The 25,965-nt window shown below is 47.5% G+C and overlaps 1 protein-coding gene across 1 annotated transcript in view; it reads right to left on the minus strand.

The window, feature by feature from the left end:
- Positions 1-241: 241 nt before the first annotated feature.
- The window catches only part of CYSTM1 (cysteine rich transmembrane module containing 1), a 30,472-nt gene continuing 4,748 nt past the window's right edge, over positions 242-25,965 (minus strand). Inside the window, exons 2-3 of the mRNA XM_040573206.1 lie at positions 20,536-20,783; positions 242-690 (exon numbers count right to left, since the gene is read on the minus strand). Coding sequence (XP_040429140.1) covers positions 584-690; positions 20,536-20,764 — 336 coding nt within the window. The 5' untranslated portion in view covers positions 20,765-20,783 and the 3' untranslated portion in view covers positions 242-583. The remainder of the gene's footprint in view (positions 691-20,535; positions 20,784-25,965) is intronic.

The following is a 25,965-nucleotide window of genomic DNA, read 5'->3' on the forward strand; positions in this document are numbered from 1 at the left end:
CTGGCGGTGGTGGGGGCTTTCTCGTGCTGTTGCCTCTCTGAGCACCTCTGTGTTTGTGCTCTGCAGCAGGGGCACGATGCTGAAAACACCCATGTGGGATCAGGCCTCCTAACTGCTTGAAACCGGGTCCATCACTGCTGCACCACAGAGTCAGTGCAGGCAGGAGGCTGAGAACAGACAGTGATGGGGGAAGCACACTCTCTACAGGACAGATTTATTGAAACAATCGTGACCTAGCAAAGAAAATCAACTGTTGGCTTTAATTGTTGCATATATCTTCATTTCTAGGACTAAGAAAATTTCAACTGATAAATATACATTTCATCAGAATGCCTTTGGCTGAAATACACCACGAGCACATTCTTCAAAGTTACAACAAAAGTCTTAGAAATGTTAAAAAGGGATTTCCCTTTACTAAAATAAGGAGTGCACCCCCCACCCCAACAAGGCGCTAGGACTGACAGACAGGAACTCTTGGCTGTGCAAAGCAGAGCGTTGATTACAGTAACAGAAAGGAGTCAGGAGAGGAGTGGGGAGACTGCATAGCACTCAGTAAGAGGTATGAGAGGTGGCTTCAGCAGAGTCAGGTCAGCATGTCCCAGAGGCAGCAGCAGCAGAGCGCGGTCCAGCATGCCGTCAGGCAGGCGCTCTCGCCTGAGTCATCCCTTCGCCGCTCCTCCACGACGTACACTGCAGGGACAAGAGAGCTCAGTCAGTCAGTGCCCGTCTGCACCCCCCGGCATTTCTGTTGGGTTGCCCATGCCTGCCGGAGACCAAAGGGGCAGTTATGTATCCCCCAAGGACTGCAGCAGGGAGCTGATCCTTGAAGGGTGCCTCCACTGATGCGCAGGTGAGTACATGCAGGAGGGCACGTGCGGAGCTCCCATGATGGGTCTGACAGACCCTCCAGCCATGGTTTCATCCCAACGGCAGCAGCAACCCATAGAGACCCACTGCAGACGGACGAGTCCCCAGATAAAGCACTTTATCCCCAGATAAAGCACTACTTCCACAGTCAGGTCCCGGCTGCTGGGACTGTGCTATGTTACGCTTTCAGCACGAGTAACGAGCAGATCAGCCAGGACCAGGCTTTCATAATATCACCCGCAGTTACTGAGCGAGAAAACGGGCTCAGCCTGGAATGCACCTGCTTTGGGCAGGCAAGCTGCGCTCAGAGAGCAGAGCAGGAGCACTTGCCTGCACTGGGCAGCAGCAGCCTGCGCCAGTGTCTTGCAGCCGCCCTGCCACCTCTCCCTGCCCTCCAGCAGCCTGCAGCAGGGTTGCACCTTCCACGTCTTCTCCTGGAGTCTGAAGACTGCTGTTTTCAGACACCTCACCTCATGCTGACCGAGACTGAGTCCTCCCTTGTGTCAGTTAATCCAAAGAGATCAAGCATCTTCACTCTGCTTCTCACTCGGTCCTATCCTGAAGCCTGTGCCTGCTGCTCCCCAGCTCGGCTCTAGTTCTCTTTGAAGGAGGTGTTCGGAAGTGGACTTCACTGGGTTCCTTATAAACTGGGATGTGCGCCTAAAAGAAAGCAAGCTCTGCCCTGCAGCCAAAGCTAGAAAGTGCTGTTGTGGAGCGCGTTCCTGGGATCTGAGGATGAGGACAAGTTGTAATGAAGCAGACTGAGGTTAGTCTGATTAGCCCGAATTTGCACATTGGTGTGAAGTGCTGCCCTGACGCCCCATTTCACAGCTTGCCCTGCGGTTTTTCCACTGTGAGACACGCACTTTATTGGCTATGCCACCGTTAATGCACAGATGTGTAGGGATCAGAACGCACGCTGTGCGGCTGGTTTATAGCCTATAAAACCTGCTCCATGGATGTCAGGTATGTAAAAAATTGGTCTTCAACTCGGCAGCTCCTGGCAAGCACCAAAGCTCATCAACCTCCTTCAAGAGGATGTTTGAAAGGCTCAGATATCTGCGCTCTGGGATGCTCCCAGGTTTCCAAACCCCTGCCAGCAGATGCGGCAGGCACAGCCACGAGCCAGGCTCGTTCTCCTCAGATTGATTATCGTGGTTGTTCCCACCACTGCCCAAAGCTACAGGGCTGGGGACCATGTGCTACAGCTGTAGTCAGACAGGGAATGGGCTGGGGACAGTCCGACCAGGCAGCAGCTTGCATTAAAGCGCAGGGGACTGTCACCATCCCCCAGAAACCGGCGAGGCCTGGGCCCTGCTCTCTCTGGAGAAGTGACCTTCCAAAGCGATGGAACCAAGTGTTTGGGAATAGCCACCCTGATTTATTAACTGGCAGAGGGGAGCTTTCCCCACTGGGCTTAAAGCTGCTGCTGAATGCCACCACCAGAACAGTGTCTGCGGTGATGGAGAGGACCAACTGGCATCTGCTTATGGTGTTAGTGAAGAGCAAACCGTGCTCCAGTGGAGGCTCAGCTCTACCACTTCTTGGACTCCTGGCACAGAAAGGACTGAGTAGCTGCAAAACATCGCATCACTGACACCGAGCACGACCCACGGACATGCTGCTGCCATTGCCATCAGTGGTGTGAGCATGGCGGTATCAGACGTGCTGCTCCAGGAGAAGCCGGTCCCCAGAAAAGGAGGGAAAACCAGAGAAGAAATGCCAGCATCCCAGCAGTCTCCTGCCAGGATTTCCTGGGGACAGAATGAGCTGGGAAGTCTGTCCTTGGAGGCTGCAGCAGATTGCTTGTCTGCTATGTAGATATCCAGAGGTGTTGTGAGCTTGCTTTATACCCTCTATCCTGCCTTCAGGATCCCAAACTCCACTATCTCGTGGTCACTGCATCCAAGAATCTCATAAGATCCCGAGTTGGAAGGCACTTATGCAGATCATTGAGTCCAAGGCTACCTTTGATCTCCAGATACCCAACAAGTTCTTTGTTGAGTATGAGATCGAACAGAGCACCTCTTCTTGCTGGCTCCTCTGTCACTTGGAAGAGACTGTTTTCAGCAGGGATCTCCAGAAACCTCCTGTAGTGCTTATGCCCTGCCATGTTGTCCTTCCAGCAGATGCCAGGGTGGTTTATGTCCCCCGTGAGGACCAGGGCTTGCAAGTGTGACACTACTCCTGTCTGTCAATAGAGGGCCTCATGCGCCTGGTTTATGTGGTCAGGTGGCCTGTAGCAAACACCCATTATAATGTCACGTATTCCTATCTTCCCTTTAATCCTAATCCATAAACGCTCAGTTGGCTCTTGGTGATTTCAGCTTGCTTTTAGTTCTCACTGCCCTCATCTGTTACCGATAAACGATAAATTACTTTAATCTAGCTTACTGAGTCTGTTTTGCCCACGTCTGTAATTGGTGAGTGATCTCCCTGTCGTTATCTCAACCCATGAGTTTTTTTTTCCCCCATCATATTTTCTGTCCTTTTGAGGGAGGCTGAGAGAGTGATGCAGTGATATGCAGCTGTCCAGTGTTGAACCGCTGCATCCCAACAAGATCACAGCCCTGCAACTGCACGTGCCCATCTAACTCATCTTGCTTCTTCCCCATACCTTCAATGTACATGCACAGAAGAGAGAGCACCCACCCCCCGAAGCAATGTGTTCCAGTTGCATTAACCTTCATATTACTTGTTACAGACCTGGTGATGGAGCAAGTGGCTCTGTAAGCACTGGCACCTATTACAGCCCTTGGGGTGGATGCAGCTCTGCCAGCAGTACCTCATACATGAGTCCAGTGTGCTGCCTACTGTCCCTGCCAGCCTCCAAAGCCAGCTCAGGGCAGATGAAGAGTTTCCTTTTGGTTCCTCCTCACTGAGCTTGGCTATCACACCTGCAACTGCAGCACAATTTGAAGGCGGGCATATGACCTTCCTTAGAGCTTTCTTGGGTCCATTTGTTATGGTCTACATGAGAAACAGAAGAGTCTGACCCAGGCAGATAGGTATTGCTTTGAGTAGCTGAACGTGTGGCGTTGACAACGAGAGGTCTGGGCAGGAGAAGGCTCCTGTTGTCAGCCTGATTCTCCTGGCAAGCTTCATGCTCAGAAAAAAACATTCCTCCTCCTTCACTGCTTCAGTTCTCTCAAGAGGAACGGGTGGAGGATGATCTGGCTCATGCTTACACCATACTAAAATCCTGCTGTCATCATACTTCACAGGTGGCGTACAGAGTGGCAGAGCCCAGTAAAAACTCCCAAATCCGTACCCTCAGCTAGAGTCTGCATCCCCCACCTCAGGGAGCCTCCCTCTTGCCAGCTGGAATAACAAAGAGGAGGCAACTCCTGCTGTGCAGGCACAGCCCAGTTCCAGAGGAACCCCAGACGTCTCTGGCAGAGCACCACTGCCCATTCTGCTCTTCTCTCCTAGGCTTCCCAGCTACATGTCAGGCACGCACCTCCTGTCCCTCAGTGTGAGGCAGGAGGAAAGCGGGACCTAACAGGAGCCACGCACAGACCAGGGCAGTGCAGGTGCCCGGGCTGCAGAGCGGTGCTGCAAGCAGCAGGGCCAGCTACGGGAGGCTGCGCGATCTCCTCCCCGCAGCCTCTGGCCAGGGCAGTGCTCCCCTGGGTGGAGAGCCCCTTGCTCAGCTGTGGGAAATGGAGAAGCTGTGCCTTGCTTTCCAGAAGAGAAGGTGGCTTTACAGAGCTGCCCATGCAGGCTTACTTTTCTTTCCTGACCGGCACTGCTGGGAGAAGCTGCACAGCCAGACATCCGATCTCCTTACGCTCCTCAGCCGAACGGCATTCGCCCCTGCAGCAGGCAGTGCCCAGCACTGACTCAGCTTCTGCCTTCCTGCCTGCCGTAACACAGAGCTGCGACGAGAAGTGAGCCCTTGCGCCACACAATGCCTCTGTACAGACCCAGTCACACGACCTAGTTCTTCAGGAAGGAGAGCAGTGGGCAGGGTTGCACAGAACAAATCCAGCTTGCAAGGACTGAAGGAGGCAGTTATGTTTCAGGCTGGGAAAAGCCTTCGGGCTTCTTTTCCTGGCAAATCCAGGAGGTCTGAACAAGCAGCTAACTTTCTGGTGCCTTTGTTTCCTCTGAGAAGGGCTCTGTTACAATGAATGAAGACCAAACACTTATCAATTGATACAAGAGCCCTGTATAAAAAGAGGACATGCGGTTTTTCAGCGGTGCACGCTGCCTGCTGAAGGGCACACGTGAAGGGCAACAGCTCCTCGCTGTTAAGGGGAAACCCCCATCACCTCCCGCCCACAGTCGGATGGGAAAGGATGCTCAGCAGCTCCTGCCATCCCTCAGAGCAAGCAGGTGAGGGTGTTTTCTCCGTGGCTGCTCAGGAAACTTCTGAACTAGCTCACTGTGCTTGCAGCCTGCAGCAGCACTGGTTTCTACCCGGCTGCTGGGTGCAGTTCAAGCTGTCCTATTTCAGAGCCACGGACAACTGGATTGCTGCTGACAGAGCACTGCCATACCCCAAATTCAGGACCACAGTGCCCTAAGACATCCAGATTCGTGCAGTAAAGGGTCTGGGAGAACACGTAGGGAAGCCCTGGGATTCCTGGCAGTACAGAGGCAGCAGGCTGACTCTGTCCTCTGAAAACATCAGCAAGAACCTAAACTTGCTACAGAGCAAAGTCCTTGCAGCTTCAGCCTGAGCAAGACCCAGGAGAAGTCTGGCACCCTCCTGGGCCCCAGAAATTCCTCTGCAGCATGTGATGCTCCCAAATCTGGTCGGTGGACACTGTGAGGTTACATGGCTTCGGTGGCACTGCCTCACATCTCCTCAGCTTGCCGCTGGAAGACAAGAAGCTGAGAAACCGCTCTTTGCTGGAGCAGCGGAAGGACTCCCAACTTCCCATGCTCAGATACGGCACTGTCCGCTCGGATGAGCAGGGAAGCAGCACTCTACCTCTTCCACCAGCCTGTGTTCCCAGTGCAGTGACTGCCGCTACTTTCCTGATTTGAAGATGCTGATTTCAGACTCCAGAGCTGCTACCTGAAGTTAGGTATAGCTTAGTCTGTACACATTTGCTAACTGCCCAAGAAAAAAGCAGGCAGAACAGGTAATACAGTTCGGGAATGAAGAAAGCTGTATCTTCAGGCACAGCCAAAGCACCGTTCTGGGAAGAGCTCTCAGACCACTGCCTGTCATGGTGTTGTAGCTCAGCAATAAACTACCAAAGAGCAATGGTAGAGAGCATGCAAAAGGCATGAGTTGTCAAATGATACACTAACACTAATGCAATTCTTGCAGGACTAATAAGTCTTTCATTTTACTACACAAACCAATAAAGGATTTTGTGGGTTTGCTGATAACTCAAAGATCCGTAAAATCAAGTTTAACTACATGATCTACTGGAAGACTGCGCTGTATAACCATCCACACCTTAAAGCAGAGCTGAAGCATGATGCCCTGTGCAATTTCTAGTAACCTGTCTATGGCTGCAGGCATACAAGAAGAGTTTGCCTAAAGTATTTATGATTAATCCATTAAAATTTTTAAACTACAGCTAAGCGATGAGGACATACTGACGAAGCATATTTGAAGTACATATCAAGTACTGTTACGAAACACTTGCTGAAATACTAAGTCTCAGCAGGGCAGCTCTGCCACCACCAGTTCACAGGGACCGGCTCCAAACACTGCTTCAGACAAAGCAAGAATCTGGTTTGAGAGGAAATACAACTACCAGTGAAGGTTTTCAGACTTTGACAGCACCTGGGCAATATCCTAAGTAAAAATGACCTCCTCTCCTTTATACTTTGAATTTAATGATCACTTTGAAGATTCATCTGCGCTTCAGAAAGTGTGGATACAATTCATCAGACATACATGCCAGAGAAACTTTAACTACAGCTATATAGTATTAATGCTAAAAAGCTTCTCTCATCAGCCAGTTGGGTGTGCAGCTTACGCAGGAGAGGGTAAGAGCAGACCAGGTGAAGGCTGGTTGACCATTCACTTGCAGCTATCAAAGTGCATAGAGTAAAAAACAGTTCAAAGGAAGGCTAGATAAACAGCCAAGCTCTCATTAAGCTAGAAACATCCTACAGCAATTCTTTTATTTTGGACACTAAGCAGTTGAACATCAGCTTCAAAGCACTACTACAAACACAGCGAACAACCCAAGGAAGCCAAGAGCGTGTCTTACAGCACCCTTATTCCCTCTTTCTAGTCTATGCATTAGCGCTGCTTTAAAAGCAGAAGATCCTCTGTAAACAGGGTTAAGATGTAGCATAACGAAACCCTAAGCACCTTACCCAAACCACTGAAAATAAGTAAGTTTAGCTGAGCATGTTTGTGATGTCAGCCAACACCTCCCCAGCTCACTTTATCCAGCAGTTTCCCAGTACTCCTCCTGCTCAGCAGTCTTCCATTAACAGCGATCAGGTTGCCTGCTGCAATAAGTTCCACAAAAAAAAAAACCAACCCAAAAAATGTCAATCAAGGAAACGGCTGTTTTTATATGCTTCACGTCAGAAACCTGAATGGCTCTGAACAAAAGCCAGCCAGCTCGCTGTGGCACACCTTACTGGGGACTTCATTACCTCCTTTGCGCCTCTTTTTTGTCCAAGGTCAAAAACTCCAAAGATCTCCCATGACGTGCCAAAGTCTCTCCTGCTACCAGCAGAAACCCGTTAGCACTCTGGGACTGGTGATCCAATAGAGAACAGAAATAAGGGTGATTACTCTCGGAGGCATTCAAGCTGTTTTTGTTTTTAAAAGGCTCACACTTTGCCACTTCCACTGTTTTTTCTGAAATAGGATGGAACAAGGTATAAACTGAGCAGACCCTCCCATCTTCTAATCAGCTTTAAGGACTGCAGATCACAATGAATCATGCTTGCTCTGAATATGGCAGCACTCCCTGTAATCACACAGTCTGCACAATCCAGTGCAAGTAACTCCCACTTTGTTTTTAAAACAAATACTACAATACTTTGTTATTTCACATACATTCCGCTTTATCTTAAGCATACATATTTTGTTTCTGTTCACACCTAATTGATCTAGTGGGTGGCATCCCTGCCTGTTGGCAGGGGGTTGGAACTGGATGATCTTTAAGGTCCCTTCCAACCCGAGCCATTCCATGATTCTGTGGTACGTTAATCATTAGCTCCATGAGGGAAAGGCCTGAGCATTACTTTTCACACGGTTTGGTATAAACTAAAATCATGACCTTAGACTTAGCCCAGTGCTTTAATGGGTCTACAAGGATTGCTATACAGTGATAGAGGCTCTGCTAACACAACCAGACCATGCTTTCCAAGGGCCCTCGCACAGACAGCACTGCTCCATTCAGGTGTTGACTTACACAGAGAACCCCTTGAAAAGCAGGGAGCAACAGCAGCCCAGAGCCCTCAAGAGGCCTTTGAGCCCCTCCAGACACTTTGCTGCATGCCATTGGGGCTCTGACCTTTGTCCAGCTATTTCAGGGATGACATCCACGTACAAAGCAAAACGTCACTTCAAGCGAGCCACGAACTTGGCCACCTGGGGAAAAGCGAGGCACTCACGCCCAGGGATCCCGCTCAGCTGGGGCACCGGCCAGCTGCAGAGATCCTTCCTGCCTCCTGAGGCTGCAGGGCTAGGAGCACAGGAACAGCAACAGGTCACGTCTGCTGCTTCTTTAGCTTGAGCTGCATCCCAGCACACAGCCCCACTCTGCGTGCAAACAAGTCAGATACACTCTTAGTTGCTGTGAACGAGGCAAGTCCAGGAGCATGCAAGAGGAAGCAGAAACTTGCAGGTCACCAAACACTGCTATGCAGACTAAACTCATCCCATACTATCTAAACGGCTGCTTGCCAGAGTGACAACTGTTCAGACCACAAGTGTTCGTTAATACCATAGCTTTCTCCTCTGGGAAGAAGCGCGCGGTAGAGAATGGACCAATAACCTTTTCCCCCATGTGATTCAAGCGATTTTATCACAGGCCACTTCTGCACCAGAAGCCTTGTTTTAGCTTGTCCAGACAGCAAGTGAGAAGCCTTATTTAATAAGACAAAGATAAAAATCTTGACGAACCTGATCTCCTTCTATGACCAAGTGACTCACTTAGTCGACAAGGGAAAGGCTGTGGATGTGGTCTACCTTGACTTCAGTAAGGCTTTTGACACCATTTCCCACAACATTCTCCTCAAGAAACTGGCTGCTCGCAGCTTGGACAGGCATACGCTTCGTTGGGTTAAAAACTGGCTGGATAGCCAGGCCCAAAGAGTTGTGGTGAATGGAGTCAAATCCAGTTGGAGGCTGGTCACTAGTGGCGTCCCCCAGGGCTCAGTGCTGGGGCCGGTCCTCTTTAATATCTTCATCGATGACCTGGACGAGGGGATCGAGTGCACCCTCAGTAAGTTTGCAGATGACACCAAGTTAGGTGCGTGTGTCGATCTGCTCGAGGGCAGGAAGGCTCTGCAGGAGGATCTGGATAGGCTGGACCGATGGGCTGAGGTCAACTGTATGAAGTTCAACAAGGCCAAGTGCCGGGTCCTGCACCTGGGGCGCAACAACCCCAAGCAGAGCTACAGGCTGGGAGAGGGGTGGTTGGAAAGCTGCCTGGCAGAGAAGGACCTGGGAGTATTGGTTGACAGTCGGCTGAATATGAGCCAGCAGTGTGCTCAGGTGGCCAAGAAGGCCAACAGCATCCTGGCTTGTATAAGAAACAGCGTGGCCAGCAGGGCTAGGGAGGTGATTGTCCCCCTGTACTCGGCTCTGGTGAGGCCGCACCTCGAGTACTGTGTTCAGTTTTGGGCCCCTCGCTACAAGAAGGACATGGAGGTGCTCGAGCGAGTCCAGAGAAGGGCAACGAAGCTGGTGAGGGGTCTGGAGAACAAGGCTTATGAGGAGCGGCTGAGGGAGCTGGGGTTGTTCAGCCTGGAGAAGAGGAGGCTCAGGGGCGACCTTGTCGCACTCTACAGGTACCTTAAAGGAGGCTGTAGAGAGGTGGGGGTTGGTCTATTCTCCCACGTGCCTGGTGACAAGATGAGGGGGAATGGGCTAAAGTTGCGCCAGGGGAGGTTTAGGTTGGATATTAGGAAGAACTTCCTTTACTGAAAGGGTTGTTAGGCATTGGAATGGGCTGTCCAGGGAAGTGGTTGAGTCACCATCCCTGGAGGTCTTTAAGAGATGTTTAGATGTAGAGCTTAGTGATATGGTTTAGTGGAGGACTTGTTAGTGTTAGGTCAGAGGTTGGACTGGGTGATCTTGGAGGTCTCTTCCAACCTAAATGATTCTGTGATTTAATACTGTACAACACTATTTGAATAATATTTTTTAATACAGGTTTAAATGCTGCCTGCAGCAAATTGCTAAGACAAGTCAGTCTGTGCATCTGGTTATACCTTCAAAGCTTTCTTACCTAAGTTTTCTCAAAGTCTTTCCATTCAGGATGGAGTCCAGAGAAGAGAAAGTTAGTACAAGGGTGTTAGCTGCAGTCAAGGGATGCAGAGGTGATAGTGACCAGAAATCCAGCGTTTCTGAGGCATGCTTTGGGATGTGCACTCCAGGTACACAGACCCAGCACCACAAAAGGAAGGATTACCCAATTAGACCTCCCTAGACTGCAGCATATCCTGTAGTACATCCCATGCTAGCAGCAAGCATGGAAAAGAGGGGCTGCACTACTGGGGAACATGTACTTCATCTAAAACTTTCCCATTAGCTGCCAACAGGCTCTTCTCCACACCACGCCTCCTTCCATGCCCACAAGACCTCCTGGGCAGAGCTAGGGCACAGATGCACCTAGCAGCTCCCTTGGCAAGAAAAACTTCCTTCTCTCTGTGGACACATCTTAGCAGCTTCATACCTGTGAAATTATATTCCCCAGTCCTCCAGCTCTGTCCTGACCAGAGGTTTTCACAGTACAAATACTCTACCTACACCGTATTCAAATTTCAGGAAAAGCCTTAGCGGATTCATAAAACAGACACCTGCCAGAGCCAGGTGAAAATACAACAGTGAACTCCCGAGCAAAAAAACCTAAAAAGTTGCAAAACACTCAGAGTTTCACGATACCCAGCTATAAACATGAACAGCTCTACTCCCAGATCTACCTGAGCCAAAATCAAGTATCGTGCAGGACAACAACCAGTGAGCACAGCCAGTTTCACCTGCAAGTCCCCTACACCACCCAAGAGCTGCTGCTGCTGCAGCCTGCACTCAAGCAGAAGGTACTCCCTGCAGTTTCCCACACTAGCATCACTGTCCAGTGGCTGCACAACCTCATCCACCAGGGTGGTAAAGTCCCACCAACCCAAGAAGCCCTTGTGGTCACCCTGGAGAGCTGTTTCAGTTTTCAGGGAGCTGATAAGGCAAGACATTTCAGGAAAGTGACTGCAGAGGCATGCCAAGCAAGCACTTTCAAGAGCCAATGCTGCATTGGCTGCATTTAGCACAATGGTGAAGTTTCTTTCTCACAGACTGCGTGTGCAGAGCACAGGGTGCCTCTGACCACAAGCCCTGCAGAAGATTTTCTTGCAGCTGAGCTCTGGGATGGGGAAGAGGCGAGCTTCCTCACCTGAACACACAGGGATCACATGGAGCTGTCATTCAGAGACTGAGACAACACAGGAAGCCTGTGGAAATGACGCTAACCAGCATTTATGGAGTGCAGATGTGCTCAGGAAGAACTCAACATCTCTGAGAAGAAGGGCTACAGACACTTCTTAGGAGGAAAGCATACCTTATACAGCAGGTACTTGGGCTCTTCTGGGGTAAAGCAGGTACCAGCCAGCTCTCTGAAGCACTAGAGATGCTGCCACACAGATTAGGAAGCATTCAGGAGACAATGTCACATGAGAAGCCACCTTCTCCCCCGTTCACGGGTACAGTAATTCAGGGCTTCAGATCCTTCAATTTTCTTCCATACTGCAACAAATACCGATGCACAGACATCTCCCAAACCTACAGAACTTGAGAACTTCCTCTAACATTTGTTTTCCCAAGAAAATCCTAATTTAGTCACAAAGCAAGGATCAATTTTCCACCAAGTCAACTGCAAAGATAAGAACAGCACACTCCTCGGCTTGAGCCAGGGTTTTAAGTGAAAATCGTCCTTAGTTCCACATTTAAACATGTCCTGGCTTGGAGGATTTTATGCAGCACAAGCTTGGTCTTACAAGGGTTTTAAAAGAGTGTTTTGGGTGACAAACAGGAGGGAAAAGTCCAGTTTTAAAGCAAACTGAACATGTCACAATGAACAGTTGCTCAAGGTGACGAGAACGCCCCTGAGCAGTCCCTTCAGGGCTGGAGCACGACAGTCTGTGCAGCTCCTTGCCCTACACCACCTGCTGCTTGCCCGGGGTAGGTGCCCAGCTAACAGAGGCTGTCCAGAGTGGCAGCCTCTTTCAATCCAGTCAGCTATGGGCCAGACTCTTCAGGGTTCAGCCAGTTTTTACGAAGCATGTTTTCAGAAAAAGGACCTGAATTTAGAAATCCTTTCCTTTGCATTGAATTTTTCTCAGATTACCTTCTTAGGATTGAAAAGCAGGTAAGGTTAGAACACCTCAAACATCAGCGCCAGGACAGTGTTGTCTGTCAGCAAGCAGCCCACGCTGTTTGTGTAGCCAGCTGGCATGAGCCAGGGACAAAAAGAGGCATTACACAGCAGGTCTGGGGAAAAGAGAACACCAGGTTAAACAAGCACTGCATCATGAGAAGCAGGTAAGGGAACACCTGCCAACTTAGTTGTGATGCCTGACAACTTTTTGCCAGGATCCCATCTGTCTGGAGTTGCAGGTGCAGAAGATACAAGAACAGTTAAACTAAATGCTACGGTAAGCTGCTAGGAAAGGTTCAACAGACAAAGAGAAAGCCTGAGGGAACTGCTACGTGTTGCCTTCCAAGTAAACTTCTACTGTGGAAGGCTGAACTCAACTTGGTTCAAGAACTGAAGGGTTAATCACTGAAAGGCACCTAGAAGTCTAACAAGAGCGATTACAGTCCCCTCCTTCCCACAGTGAGGGCCACAAAGAGGAAAAATCCATGCCTCTAGCAGAAGGCAGCGTCTCTGTAGCAGGGTGACCTGTTTATTCTTGCAGCTGGCCAAACATTAGGAGGCAGGCATCATCACCGTGACTACTGCTCTTATCACAGCAAGCTGTGCTACCAGTGGCCAACTTGCAGAAATAAGATTTCCACCCTTGCGTACAATAGCTCAAATGCAATACCGAGCTCTGTTTGCCACCAGCTGGAACGGCTGCTGACAGAGCCTGGTTCCCTTTAGCACAGAATCACACAGCCTTATCTATTATGTTATGTATCAATGGGAAAAAAAAAAAAAGATCAAAGCTGTGCAAACTGCTAACATCAAATAGTTTTTTCAAAATTACGTATGAAGAATGTCACTTCGTACTTTGGCCCATTCCACTTCTTACAGTACGTTATCAATAGCAGCGTTACATTTCACCTCTATTTTATGGTGACAAGGAAGTACCTGATGACCAGTCAGCAGATATTTTAGTTTCCTTATGCCAGGACACATTGTATTAACTCTATAACAAAAAAATACTGGTGGGGCAGCAAGATATTTTTTGGATATTTTAGGGAATTTCTCCTAAGCAAGCATTCTGCTGCTCAAGAAAGTCTGGCTCCTTATGTCGAGCTCCATGCAGACACAACTGTCCTACTGCTGCATCCCTCCCAGCTTTGTTCTGGTGCAGGCGAGGTCTCTTTAGCTACTGAAAGAACTTAGAGATGTCAAAGGGTAAATCTACTATATTCCAGGAGCTCGCACTTGCAGACAGATAATGACAACAGCCCACAGTTTTTATAGCAAGAAAGATGCAGACAGAAATCAACACAAGTCAGTTTACAGAGCCAGGAAGCTGGATTAGATATCCAGAAGGATAACATCCCTCAAGCTCAGCATATAAGTTATCAGCTGTAAAGGTAAAAGTCAAGTTGTCTACTTCTTATGAACAGAGCCAGTTATGAGCCCTTACAAGATGCAGGTGGTGGTGCTTCTTTGGAGATTTTGCTACTGGTAGCCTATGTAAGCCCAAATACTAGCTAACAAAACAACCCCCCAAAAAACATCACAAAAAACAGCCTGGCATGGCTGTCAGTTTCAAGCCTAGCAGTGTTCAGTATCGAGGCAGCTAGGGTGCCTATGAGAGGGTGCAAGCTTGCATGCACTGGACTTTAGGAAAAGGGACATGGGACCATCAGCCACCATCCAATTTAGACATGAGGATATCACGGGGGACGGTGTCAAATGCTTTGCACAAGTACAGGTAGATGACATCAGTTGCTCTTCCTCTATTCAGACGGTCATCATGGTTAACTAATTCTATACAGAGTCTGGAGTAGAATATGCTTGCTGTCCTCATTCAGCCTGTTCTAGACTGCACCTTCCTTCAACAAGCTGTCAGGTTTGTCCCCCTGTTCAATGTCATTTTGAAAAAAGAGGGCAACATCCTCCCTCTAACACCTATTTCTAGCAGAGTTATTGCTGACTTGAAAGTCAGTTTCTCTGGTTGAGTTCCCACTTCCTGACCGGTGCAGGAGCCAGCCCTGCTGCCCAGGAGGAACGTGGCTGTAGCACGGGCACCAAGTAGACCTGGTGTCACTGGTGCCAGTGCTTTGAGCAGCGCAACTCAGACTGGGGAGCCTGCGATCAGCAGCCTGTAGCACAATGGCACAAGGCTTACCTTGGCAGTTCATCAGCTTCTCAGGAGCATGGGCGGCAAAACCAGTGCTAAGCTTAAGCTGTTCCCTGTTGTATCTCAGGTACAGTTTTTTTATTTTATTTTCTAAATATGGAAAGTGAGCCGTATGAGTTTTCTTCTTCAAGGACCAATTGGAGATGCTAGGTACATCACTCTTCCAGACAGACCACGGATCGTTTGATTAAAAAGAATATTGCCACTATGGAAATGATACTTTACATCAGATTTTGATTGCACATATACATGAGGACCTATATGCATACCTGAAGACAGATATTTAGATCCAAAGTGCCTCAGCAGCAATTATTTCCATCTGTGGATCCACTGAGGATGCACAATTGATTACCTCCACACATTAGCACATCAAATATAATTCACAACAGAAGAGACCACCCTTACAGTTTGCCTACACAGTAAAGCATCTAGGCATAAACACTAACACAGAGCAAATTTCCTAGTTCTCAGTGTGGACACACATTTGTTCAGAAGTACCACTGTAATTCCTTGGAATAGCTCAATTCATAAGATTAAGCAAACACCTGGAAGAGCAAAACATACACTCAGAGGAAAGCAACCATACAGTAGCTCTTCCCAGATAACTGCTTGGAAACACATGGACTGACAAGCCACATTAAGTCCTGCCAGACCAGCTAGCTAGACATCAACATCTTAATTAAATTTAGATGACAATTTTTGATGTTAGAAGTTCAGCCACAGAAACAGATATATAACATTAGCATAATGGATTTTTTTAAAAAATCATTTTTTAAGGGCTATGAGTTACATATTAGACACTCCTGTAGGTGATCATTAAACCAAGCCCCACCAAAAGCTATCTCAGAAAACTTCTGTTAAGGCATCACAGAACAAAGACCAGATTTCTGCATGATGGACTGGCCAAAGGTGCAAAAACAGATGCTTAATGGAAGGAGAATCGAGAAGAGGAAAAACTTTTGCAGAAAAACAGAATTATAGACTTGACTTCATTCTACAAACATTAATAAATATCCTTTTACATAAGCAAACAACACATTCCACTGAGAAATGTAATCCTTCGTTTAAATTTTTACTGTTTTATGGAGCACATGAAAACATGTGCTACTGAGAGTTACAAGCATGACTTAAGCAATAAATGATACTTCATCTGTTATCACTTCGCTGAAGGTGGTGCCAGCAAGAAGCAGATACCAAGCAACGTGCAATACTGCAATAAGCAGTTTGATCACTTTGGACATTTTGAAGAGCACCTCCAAAAGCACTGCTAGAGCCCTGTAGTACTTGTGACTTTGACTCTAGCATTTTGTTTTCTTGCATGTTTTGGGGAAACGAAGTGCTGAAGAGTGCACACATGGCCCAAGTGCTGGAAATACTTGGCTTCTGGTTGCAGCTAAAATGCTGATTAAAAAAAAAAAAAAAGATATAAACTGTAAGGAATTAAGTTTGTGGGTTTTTGTTTGTTTTTCTTCCTAAGTGGTTAAAAATAGGCACCTGAAACTGGAAAGCTCGAATGAAGCCTCCTTCTCAAGTGTGTTAAACATTAAAGAACTTTTTCCAAAATAATTTCTTAAGGCGTGTTTACTTCTTCAGAAGTACCAAACTTAGCAGCTACTTTTATTTTCATAGTTCCACTAGTAAATTATTCTTTTGACATACGATCTGAACTGTGAGTTTGTCAGCGGAATACCATGTAGAGGGTTCTTTAACTCAGAGGTTCTGTGCGAATACCTATCACTGCGTTAGGCATAAACCTCCCCTCCCCCAATGACTCTCTTGTACCTTCTTGTTTGAAAGTTTCATCCTTGCTCTTGACATCTTATCTACAATTTGATTTTGTTTGTTAACACAGCAAAATATTTCTAGTGACTATAGCAGACTTCTGTTATTGCAAAGCCTGCCTTTTTGAAATATGGATATCAACTCTGGAATATAAAATGACTTGCGCTCCTTCCTTCTGCCTTATAGCATGCAGCGTTAATGTAGTACAGATGAGAGACATAAGCAGCATCTGTACATCTACTGAGCATTACACAAATAACTCTCAATATAAAATCCATGTAGTACTGATCTTCTAGCTGTTTCTGTTTGATGTCAGTCACGAGTCATCAGTAAGGATTTGATGGAGGATAGCCACCATATTCTTTCACAGCTTGTTGTTATTAATAAAGCCTTTTAATTGCAACTTCATTGGATCTCTCTATGGGACACCCTGTTTGAGCAGGCTTGCTGTGGTTTAACCCTGGCAGGCTGCTGAGCACCACACAGCCACTCACGCACTCTCCCCCTGTATCTCATGGATTGAGACACGGGCAGTTCACTGGGTGAAGCACAAGCTGCACACACAAGCACAGCAAAACAAGGAATTCATTCGCTACTTCCCATCAGCAGGTAGGCATTTAGCCACTACCAGGAAAACAGGGCTTGTCTTCCCAAGAAACCGTTACACGTGGTAAGTGCCAGCACTCCAAATGTTTTCCCCACCCTTCTTCTTTCTCCCCGGCTTTTATTGTTCAACACGATGCCACATGGTATGGGATATCCCTTTGGCCAGTTGGGGTCAGCTGTCCTGGATCTGTCCTCTCCCAGCTTCTTGTGCACGCCCAGCATCCTTGCTGGCAGGGCAGCACGAGAAGCTGCAAAGTCCTTGTCTTTGTGTAAGCACTGCTCTGCAACAACTAAAACATTGGTGTGTTATCAACACTATTTTCATCATAAACCATAAACACAGCACCATATGAGCTTCCACAAATAAAATTAACTCTATCCCAGGTAAAACCGTGACATAGGGGTTGGAACGGATGACTGTCAGAGGCCAACCTCAGCCGTTCTGTGATCACATTTACTTCAGTGAAAGCAACGCAAGTCACTGACTCCCAGGTTGAGTCCAGAGCCCACGTGGCTACAGGAAGCCAATTCAGAAACATGAATTGCCAGAAGATTATTGGTTTGTGGGGTTAAGGTGCTATTTCTGCAGAAGAACAGTTGTGTGAGCTTCAGTTTGACACAAAACTGTGCCTTCTGCAGCTCAAGCCTGGTCAGTGAATGATATCTGTCCTCTCCAATCTCCCAGCCTGTTCTCCATGCTGGTCACAGGTTTGTAAGTGGAAGAGAAACCTGATCTGAGCACAAGGGTGTTCAGTGCAGTTTCCTGATCAAGTCTGACATGGGATCCTTTCAGCATCCAAGGCAGCAGATCTGGCTCAGTGCCAGACTGTCCAAAGGAGCACGACCTCTTCCTTCAGCTTCTGCTAGGGCATCCCTTTTTATGGCTACAGCAGCAAACTGACACTTGCACTAAGTAAAGGAAGTGTTCTACTTAGGAGACTGAATTTTTCTCCCTGAGAATACATGCCTATTAGCCACTTCAAAACAATGTGCGTTTCTCAGGAAAAACCCTGGTTACACTTTGAGTACACGTGGTGGCAGCAGTAGGAAGCATCTCTATGCTGCTGCCTCCTCTTTCTGGAAGGCAGACCCTTGAGGTTTTCCTCTTTTACAGAGGAAGCTGAGCACACAACCTGTATTTACTTGTTATCATCACCGATACCAATTGTTCACTTCTCATATTTGGATTCTCTGGCCATACCTGCACCAGAAATTTCCTGACATCTCACATCAGTTAAAGTCCCCAGGGATACTTTCATGTACACTGGCTTCAGCAGTTGAATCCAAACCCACCATTTTAACCAAGAATACTGGAAAAACAAGTTCTTGAAAAATATCCTTCCACAGATCAGCCTGTCCAGCCATGTGTGTCAACTCTCCTTTGGATTCACTACAATGAAAAGTTCCTAACAGGAACTGTCTCAAGTTCCAGTTTCCCATAAAATGAGGACCTTGAACTTATCTTCGTCATGGTGCACCGTTGAGTCAGAGTAACACAAAGTGGTAAAACAGAGGGGCTGAGAAGGCAGTTATCTCAAAAACACAGCAAAAGCATACAGACCCCAATCCTGAGAAGGCTCTAACTATTAGCACAAGTCCCAGTGACTTAGGATGATATACGGAGAATGACTTCAATAAGCAACAGCTAAGGACAGCTTCACATAGCAGCAAAGGCATCACAGGAATAATCTGAGTCCTGACAACTTACCAAGTGATGTCAGCTTCAAAACCCACTCTAACAGCCAGTCATTACAACAGACATACTGGAAGTGCTAGCACCTTGCACAGCTGTAAAGCACTGACTCAGGTTTTGATGTGATGATTTAGCCTTGTTTCTCTCCATTCTCAGGTTAGCCCTTCTGTAACCGTTCCAGACATCTAGCACATACAAACTGTACCTCTACTCTCCTGCCAGAGGGCAGCCCCCACCTAAAATGGAGGTGTCCAGACAGCATCTCTACAGAAGTGCTCCCCGCAGCTCTCCTGTGGAATAGCCCTGTCAGTAGCTCTGGCCACATCCTCCAGCAGCCCAAGGCAGCCAGGACAGCTGTAGGTACTTAAGTTAGGGCTCTTCTCAACAGCTCAGAACTGTGTGTGATATTCATTGCAGCAGAGGCAATGATGGTGTCTGGCTTTCCAGTCTGGATTAGTATAATTATCACAGAATTGCAGGGGTTGGAAGGGACCTCAAGAGATCATCGGGTCCAACGCCCCTGCCAAAGCAGGTTCCCTAGAGCAGGTTGCCCAGGTAGGCCTCCAGACGGGCCTTGAATATCTCCAGAGAAGGAGACTCCACAACCTCCCTGAAAGGAGGTTACGGTTACGAGGAGGCTCTGAGGAAGCTCAAAATAAGGCACTGGAGTTGGTATGGCAAAAAGAGTACCCACGCTGATGGGGAGTATACACTCCATGATGCATAAGTAGAGATTTTAAAACCAAAGCCAATGGAACACTGAGGAGAATAAACTTGGTCTCTAGGTATATGTCCTCACAGCACAACAAAGTTAATAGAACACACTGAACACTTCTCCTCTTCTCAGTGTGGGAAAGGCAGGGATCAGACCCAGCCTTGCCAGAATCCCAGAGCCGTTGAGGTGGGAAGGGACTTCTGGAGATCCTGCTAGCAGGGTCAGCGGGCACAGGCTGCCCAGGACCATGTTCAGATGGCTTCTGAATATCTCCAAGGAGAGAGACGCCAACACCTCTCTGGTGAACCTGTGTCAATGCTCCGTCACCCGCACAGTAACGAACTGCTTTCTAACGTTTAGACGGAACCCCTTGTGCTCCAGTTTGTGCCCATTGCTTCTTGTCCTGGTATTGGGCACCACTGAAATGAGCCTGGCTCCATCTTCTTTGCACCCTGCCTTCAGGTATTTATGGACATTGATAAGATCCTGCCCGAGCCATCTCTTCTTCAGGCTCAACAGTCCCAGCTCTGCAGTGTGCCCCACGAGAGCTGTAAGTATCCAGACTAAACCAGCATACCAACTGAGGGAAAATGGCAGATGGACGAGGTAGCTTCCAAGGTAAGTTACCCTGTCTTCCTTGCCCCAGAAACCTATTTCCCCCCACCCCCACACAATAATAGCTTCAGGAAAACACACAAAAGCTCAGGAATTATTCCAACTGCACTACCACATCACTTGGACAGCTATTCACAGGCTCAAGAAAATCGATGCATATTAACTGAGTAAGAACCACACATTTGAGTTTTAACTGTTTTAGCTATGCAGCTTTCAGATAAACTTTTATCAGCCAGAAGACAGGCAGAATGAGAGTTGTGGGAAATCTAAAGCCAGCAACAAGCGTGTGTAACAACCTCAGCGTAAGGATTTCTTTCAGAGATCAGCATTAAGGACCTTCAGCAGTACCTCTGAAGAGCCAGAGAACTATCAGAGGCACAAAATTGCAAAATCAGGCAGGAAAACACGCTATAATCAAAACACCTACCTCAAACGGGTCTCCACCTCCCCCAGCTCTGCTAATGCCAGAACCTGATAACCATATTACTTCAAGGTCAACACGCACTCATGCATTTGTAAGACAGAAAAGGTTACGATTGCTTTGCGCCATTGCTGCTAGATGTACCTGTGTTTTTAGGCCCCTCCGTGTACACTGGTCCTGGAGGCGGAGGTGCATTTTGCCATCCATACTGCGGATAACCTTGATAACCTGGCTGACCTGGCTGATACGGCCCTGTAGGTCCAGGAGGATAGCCAGGATAGGGGCCAGGAGGACCACCTGGTTGTTGCACGTAGGGTGGGTAAGGGGCAGTCGGTCCCGGGCCGGAGTAAGGTGGAGGATTTTCGTAGTTCATTTCGGACGCAGAATCTGTCCTGCAGAAGAACAAATACAAACAAGAGTTGGTTTGCTTTCACCTGCTTCATCCACAAGCATATAAATCCCATTTCAGACTGCTTTCCAGGGGACTGGAATTTGACACAACCAGACCCAAAAGTACCTTGTCAAGTAGCGAGGATATTTTTAACTCCTTCACAGGGCACAGCCTGAGCTGAAGTGACTTCTTTTAAGTGACAGGAGTTTAGCACAGGAGAGCAAGGAGAGTGGCTTGCTCATTTCCAGTCATGCATTTGCTACTCACTCTAAGACATTTAACAGCCTTGCTACTGCAAAGAAAATGATTTCTGCTTCTACTCATGACTAAATTGCTTTTAAGTGAGTTTTAAAAGTGATTACTTCCTATTTCTGTCAATATTAAAGAGGAAAAACATGCAGAAAAGCAGCCTATCCAAGGCACATACTTGATAGCCTTAATGATAGAAGGAGTGAACACACATCCTCAGCTGAGATGTGCTTTGTTCTGGAGTAGAACAACATTACACTTCTGCTAATTGGTACAAGCATCTAGAACATCACTTTGGAGCAAGGCTGTGTATGAATAATTTCCTGATGAAACTGTAACTCAGCACATCATCTATTCTTCCAGTAATATGTAACTGAACCATTAAGCAGCCAAAAGCAATCAGAACCTTGGGCTCAGTCTCGTTAAAAAAGCAGCATTTAAAGACACTTCAGGTTTTATGAAGTCTCTATCCAATGTATTACTCATGCAACAGCCATCAGAAGACAGGACTGTCACCACAATGATGCAACTTTAATTAACCTCCAAGCAGCATGACTGAGCAAGACATTCCTTACACTGGGTTTCGGAAGCTTCTCTCTGTCCGAGAAACAGAAACATCCCTAACACCACACGTCCAGGAGCCATCCTGTTCTAAGTAGCTGCACCCTGCTATTTTCTTTCACCAAAATACGGTGGAGAAGGGTCACCATTTCCCTGTGGCACATACCTCTTTCCCCATACCAGGAAGTCTGGGAGAAATACCAGGAGCATGACTTGCCTTTGCTAAGGCTGAGTGCTGCTGATACAGAGGAGAGGCTGATGAACAGTCAGCAGGACCCACTTTAGACAGTGGATGGCCCACTGCAGCTGGGACAGATTTTCCTCGACACTCAATATTCTGCAGTAGTTCTCGGAGATGTGCAGATTTTGAGGCCAGAGGAGACCATTAGCACATCCAGACTGAGCTCTGGCATGACACAGGCTAAAGAATTTCACCTTCGTAACTCTATAGCGAGCCCAAAGCAGTCACGCTCCAGGCAGAAGCCATCTGAGTCAAGACTCGGGGCTATGTTTAGCTGCTGCAGTCCCTGGCTGAACACTGACCTGAATGTTGTTTGTTTGCAGCTCGCTATTTCATCACCTCAGAAAGAGCTGCCTGTCCTTCCCCAGGGAAGGCTGCAGAGGCTCTCTGCATATTCACCAGCCACTCCTACCTGCATGCTGCTAGCAGTACGCTCACCCTGTAGATACCACGCGCCGTCCTCCACACGCAGCCCTGTCCTCTTCTTGCTGTGCCAGCCGGGCAGTTCTAGTTAACTGCTCACACACTGGTGTTACCTTTCCAGTGGGCATTTCTTAATGCCTTTGAGAAAGAGTTTTAACTGTTTTACCAACGCCAGTGATTAGAGGAATTTTATTTTATTTTCCCACTGCCAGGCCAGCCAGACCACTTAACTGCTCATTTTAAAATGATCAAGCACAACAGAAGTTCAGCTTCAGGCTTGTTAACCCTCACGGTGCACTGCAACACCTCCGCCAAGTCAGCAGCAAGGAAGTTCTCCCTTCAAAGAGCTGGCAAAGCAGGCAGCAAGCCCTTCAACTTACTCAGATGCAACAAACTAGAGAATAGGGACCTGTGGAATCACTAACGTTCATCTAACCCAGAAACTCAGCCCAAAATACTGGCCAAACGCAAGTTCCTGGGGAAGAACAAGTGAATGCACGTGACTACATACGCGCAGTGGCTACACTCCCCTCAGTACCGAAGCAGGGAACCTGTCCATCATCCCGTAGCTGCCTGGATCCCTCACGAGCACCTGTCATGCACTGGGTCATCCCGAAAGACTTTCGGAGAGCTGGCTCAACTGCCAGACCACAGAGGCTACACACAAACACCTCTGTGAAAGATGTTGGATGGGCATCACCTGTACAAGGCTGCGCCTGGTAAAGCTTACATTCCATCCAAAGAATATGGTAAAGCAAGAGCCTGGCTAAAGCAGGCAGCCATGGTGAATGAGTAAAGAAAGCTGCATGCCAGCAGCCCTGCCAAAGAGCTTAAGAAACTAGAGAGGAGTCTGGCAGTGGCCTGTGTAAAAAGGGAACGGTGGCATCATAGACAACGAACACTGGTAAAAGCAGCTTTGTGTTAGCCATGGCAAAACTCAGTTTTCAAAGATGGGCAGGAATGGAATGGAGCTTCTGCTTCTTAACACAGAGGGACTGACAAGAAAACTGGATGCAGTCTACCAGAAAGCAGACAGACACTTGCACAGAGATGTCAGAAGAACACAACAGAACAGAAAAACAGTGAAGAATGAGATTAAGAAGGGTATAGCCTTCCAGGGCAAAAGTTAATTTTCCCCTCAAAAAAGAGCAGAAAGTACCACAACCAAGAAGAAGTCAAAAGTAAAAGAGAGCATCCAACAAGAACAGTTTCAGCAGCAACTGTATTGGAGATTTTTTTGATGATTGAGAAGATTAAAACTCCAGAGAACTTCATAAAGGCATTCAGCAAGCCTAGAAGGTGGTTGCAGAATACTCCAGAGGTCCTAAGCACAGCTTCCACCCACGCTCTCTGAGCTGTAAAGGTCAGCCTTCCTGCAATGGGCTTTGTCCCAAGGTACATTTCCTGGAATATGTTTTCCCTGTCCCCATTTCCATCATCAGTTACCGCCGTGCATACACTCTTCTCTAGTTGCCCTTTTTGAACTGCATGACAACATTTATGTCTTCCCAACTCTCATGAATCATACCTGATTTTACATGCTTTACATGCCTTATTTACAAACCTAGGTATGTGTTTGCAAAGCAGGGCCTTAAATCACTACATAGATACTCTTCAGAGACGTACCTGAGCTCCTAGTCAAGAGTATTATTACCAAGCTTTATTGGGGGTTCTTACCCTGTCCTAATTCCACAGGAGTTGTAACCCACACTTACTCCTACAAGCATGCATCACGCGGCATGCTTGTGGCTTTCCCAACAAGCACCCTGTAGACAAAGCTCTATAGAAAGCAACCTCCATGACAGTAAAGCCCTTTGTTCTTCATGGCACTCCAGGAGGTCCCATCAGGAAGCCTCAGTGCAGCACTGCACAGTCTCACCTGATGTGGAATTTTGGTTTAAAACCAAATCCAGCAAACTCAGATTCCTCTGATGTTACCTAAGCATTTGCCCTACATTTTGCTGGATAACAGAAAATTTATTAGTTTTCTGATTCTCTTCAGACACACGTTGCTATTCCTTCCCCCCCTCAGCAAAACTGAGTAATTTTGCTAAGAAATAAGCCTGTTAATATACCATTACAGTTCCAGAAGATATCTGAACTTCTGCTCCGTGCTGCTGAGCAAACATTTTTCCTCTACCCTAACAGAAGGGCAGAATTTTTAAATAAGCAGCTTACGGTACCCCAAAGGGCCGCACGCTGACTCTCTTAAGGGCTTGGGAGAAGGAAAAAAGTTAAAAATAAAAATCACTGTAGCAGTCCATAATCAATTCAGCATATATAGAATATACACACACACAGATATATAGCACAATATATATCCTCGCACACAAGGTGTGGGGGAAGGATCTTACATAAGAACAAACCATTACGTGAGGACGCAAGTCCTACCTAGGACAGCAACCTATGTTTGAGTAATGCAGGTGCAAGTACAGAACTATGATGCTTCGTATACTCATATGTATTTTTTTTTAACCTGTCAATTTTGGCAACCACTACGCCTTGAAGAAACCAATTTAATCATTACACCTTTGAAAATACCTACTTCTTCCTTGCTTTAAACTCACTGCCTCCTACTAGTTCAGCATACTAGCAAAGCTGTTACAGAGCTCATCAGTCCCATAGCACATCCTGTTCCTGAGCCGTTCTTGTCACCCATCCCTTTGCCTCTGGTTTCGGTGTCCCCGTGGGGAGCAAGAAGCCACTGGAAGCTGTGCGGTGCTGCGGCAGTGTCCTCCTGCTCCATCCCCTTCCCAAGCAATTGTTTCACTGACCAGCTACCAGGTTCACAGAATCACATCCTGAGTCAGTTAAGGGACCCACAGGGATCATCGAGTCCAGCTCCTGGGGACTTGTGAGATTCTTCTACAAGTCTCTGAAGACAGCCTTAGTTTCACCAGTCCTGGAAAAGTCTCCTTGTGCACAAGCTGCCACCTCTTCACCCCTTTCCACAGATCACCACGTGATGGGACTCCAGCAGCGACCCTCTCCCCTCGGGAGGTTAGACTCTTGCTGCTCCCTCCCATCCTTTTTTTGAGTGCGTTTATGAATCCAGTAAGATCCAGTGATGAATCCAATGAGAATCACCTTTATCCCATCTGGGTTTAGGAATCAACGGGAAGGATTTTTTCCTAAACTGGTACTCTGTGGTAGCCTCATTTAGACATCTGACTGCCGTTCCACTTTGCAAGAGCAGCCCTGCAGCACAGCACAGCATCGAGAACACGCGGGACTTCTGGTCAGAAGGTAACACAATGCAGGAAAACAAGCAAGGACAAAGAGAAAACGGGGAAGTACAAGGGAAGGAAAGCTCTTCTGTTAGCATAAGGGGTTCTCGAGTAAGAAGCTTTCACACTCTACCAAAGAGACCTGGCTTTACTCTCTTCCCTCCCCCAAAAAGGCCACTTAAAAGGCTGGCCTTCACACACATCTCTTTTGAGGTCAGTGCAATTCTAGCCTTTTAAACTGACTCAAGACCAGCATGAATTTATGTCTAACTGTTGGCAGCGACAACATCTTGTTACCTCCGCAAAAGCCGAAAGCAATACGCACATAAGAACCATTTGCATTTTTACACTGTAGGTGTTCACAGCTGCTAACCCACCTGCAAAGAAATACCTGTCCTTATGGGCTGCTGAAAGGCTGAACTTTCAAACTCAATCTCCTATGAAAATGGATCAATTAAGTAAAAAGCTGGATGTATGGGGGG

The sequence above is a fragment of the Cygnus olor genome, chromosome 14 (genome assembly GCF_009769625.2).
Source record: "Cygnus olor isolate bCygOlo1 chromosome 14, bCygOlo1.pri.v2, whole genome shotgun sequence".
NCBI lineage: Eukaryota > Metazoa > Chordata > Aves > Anseriformes > Anatidae > Cygnus > Cygnus olor.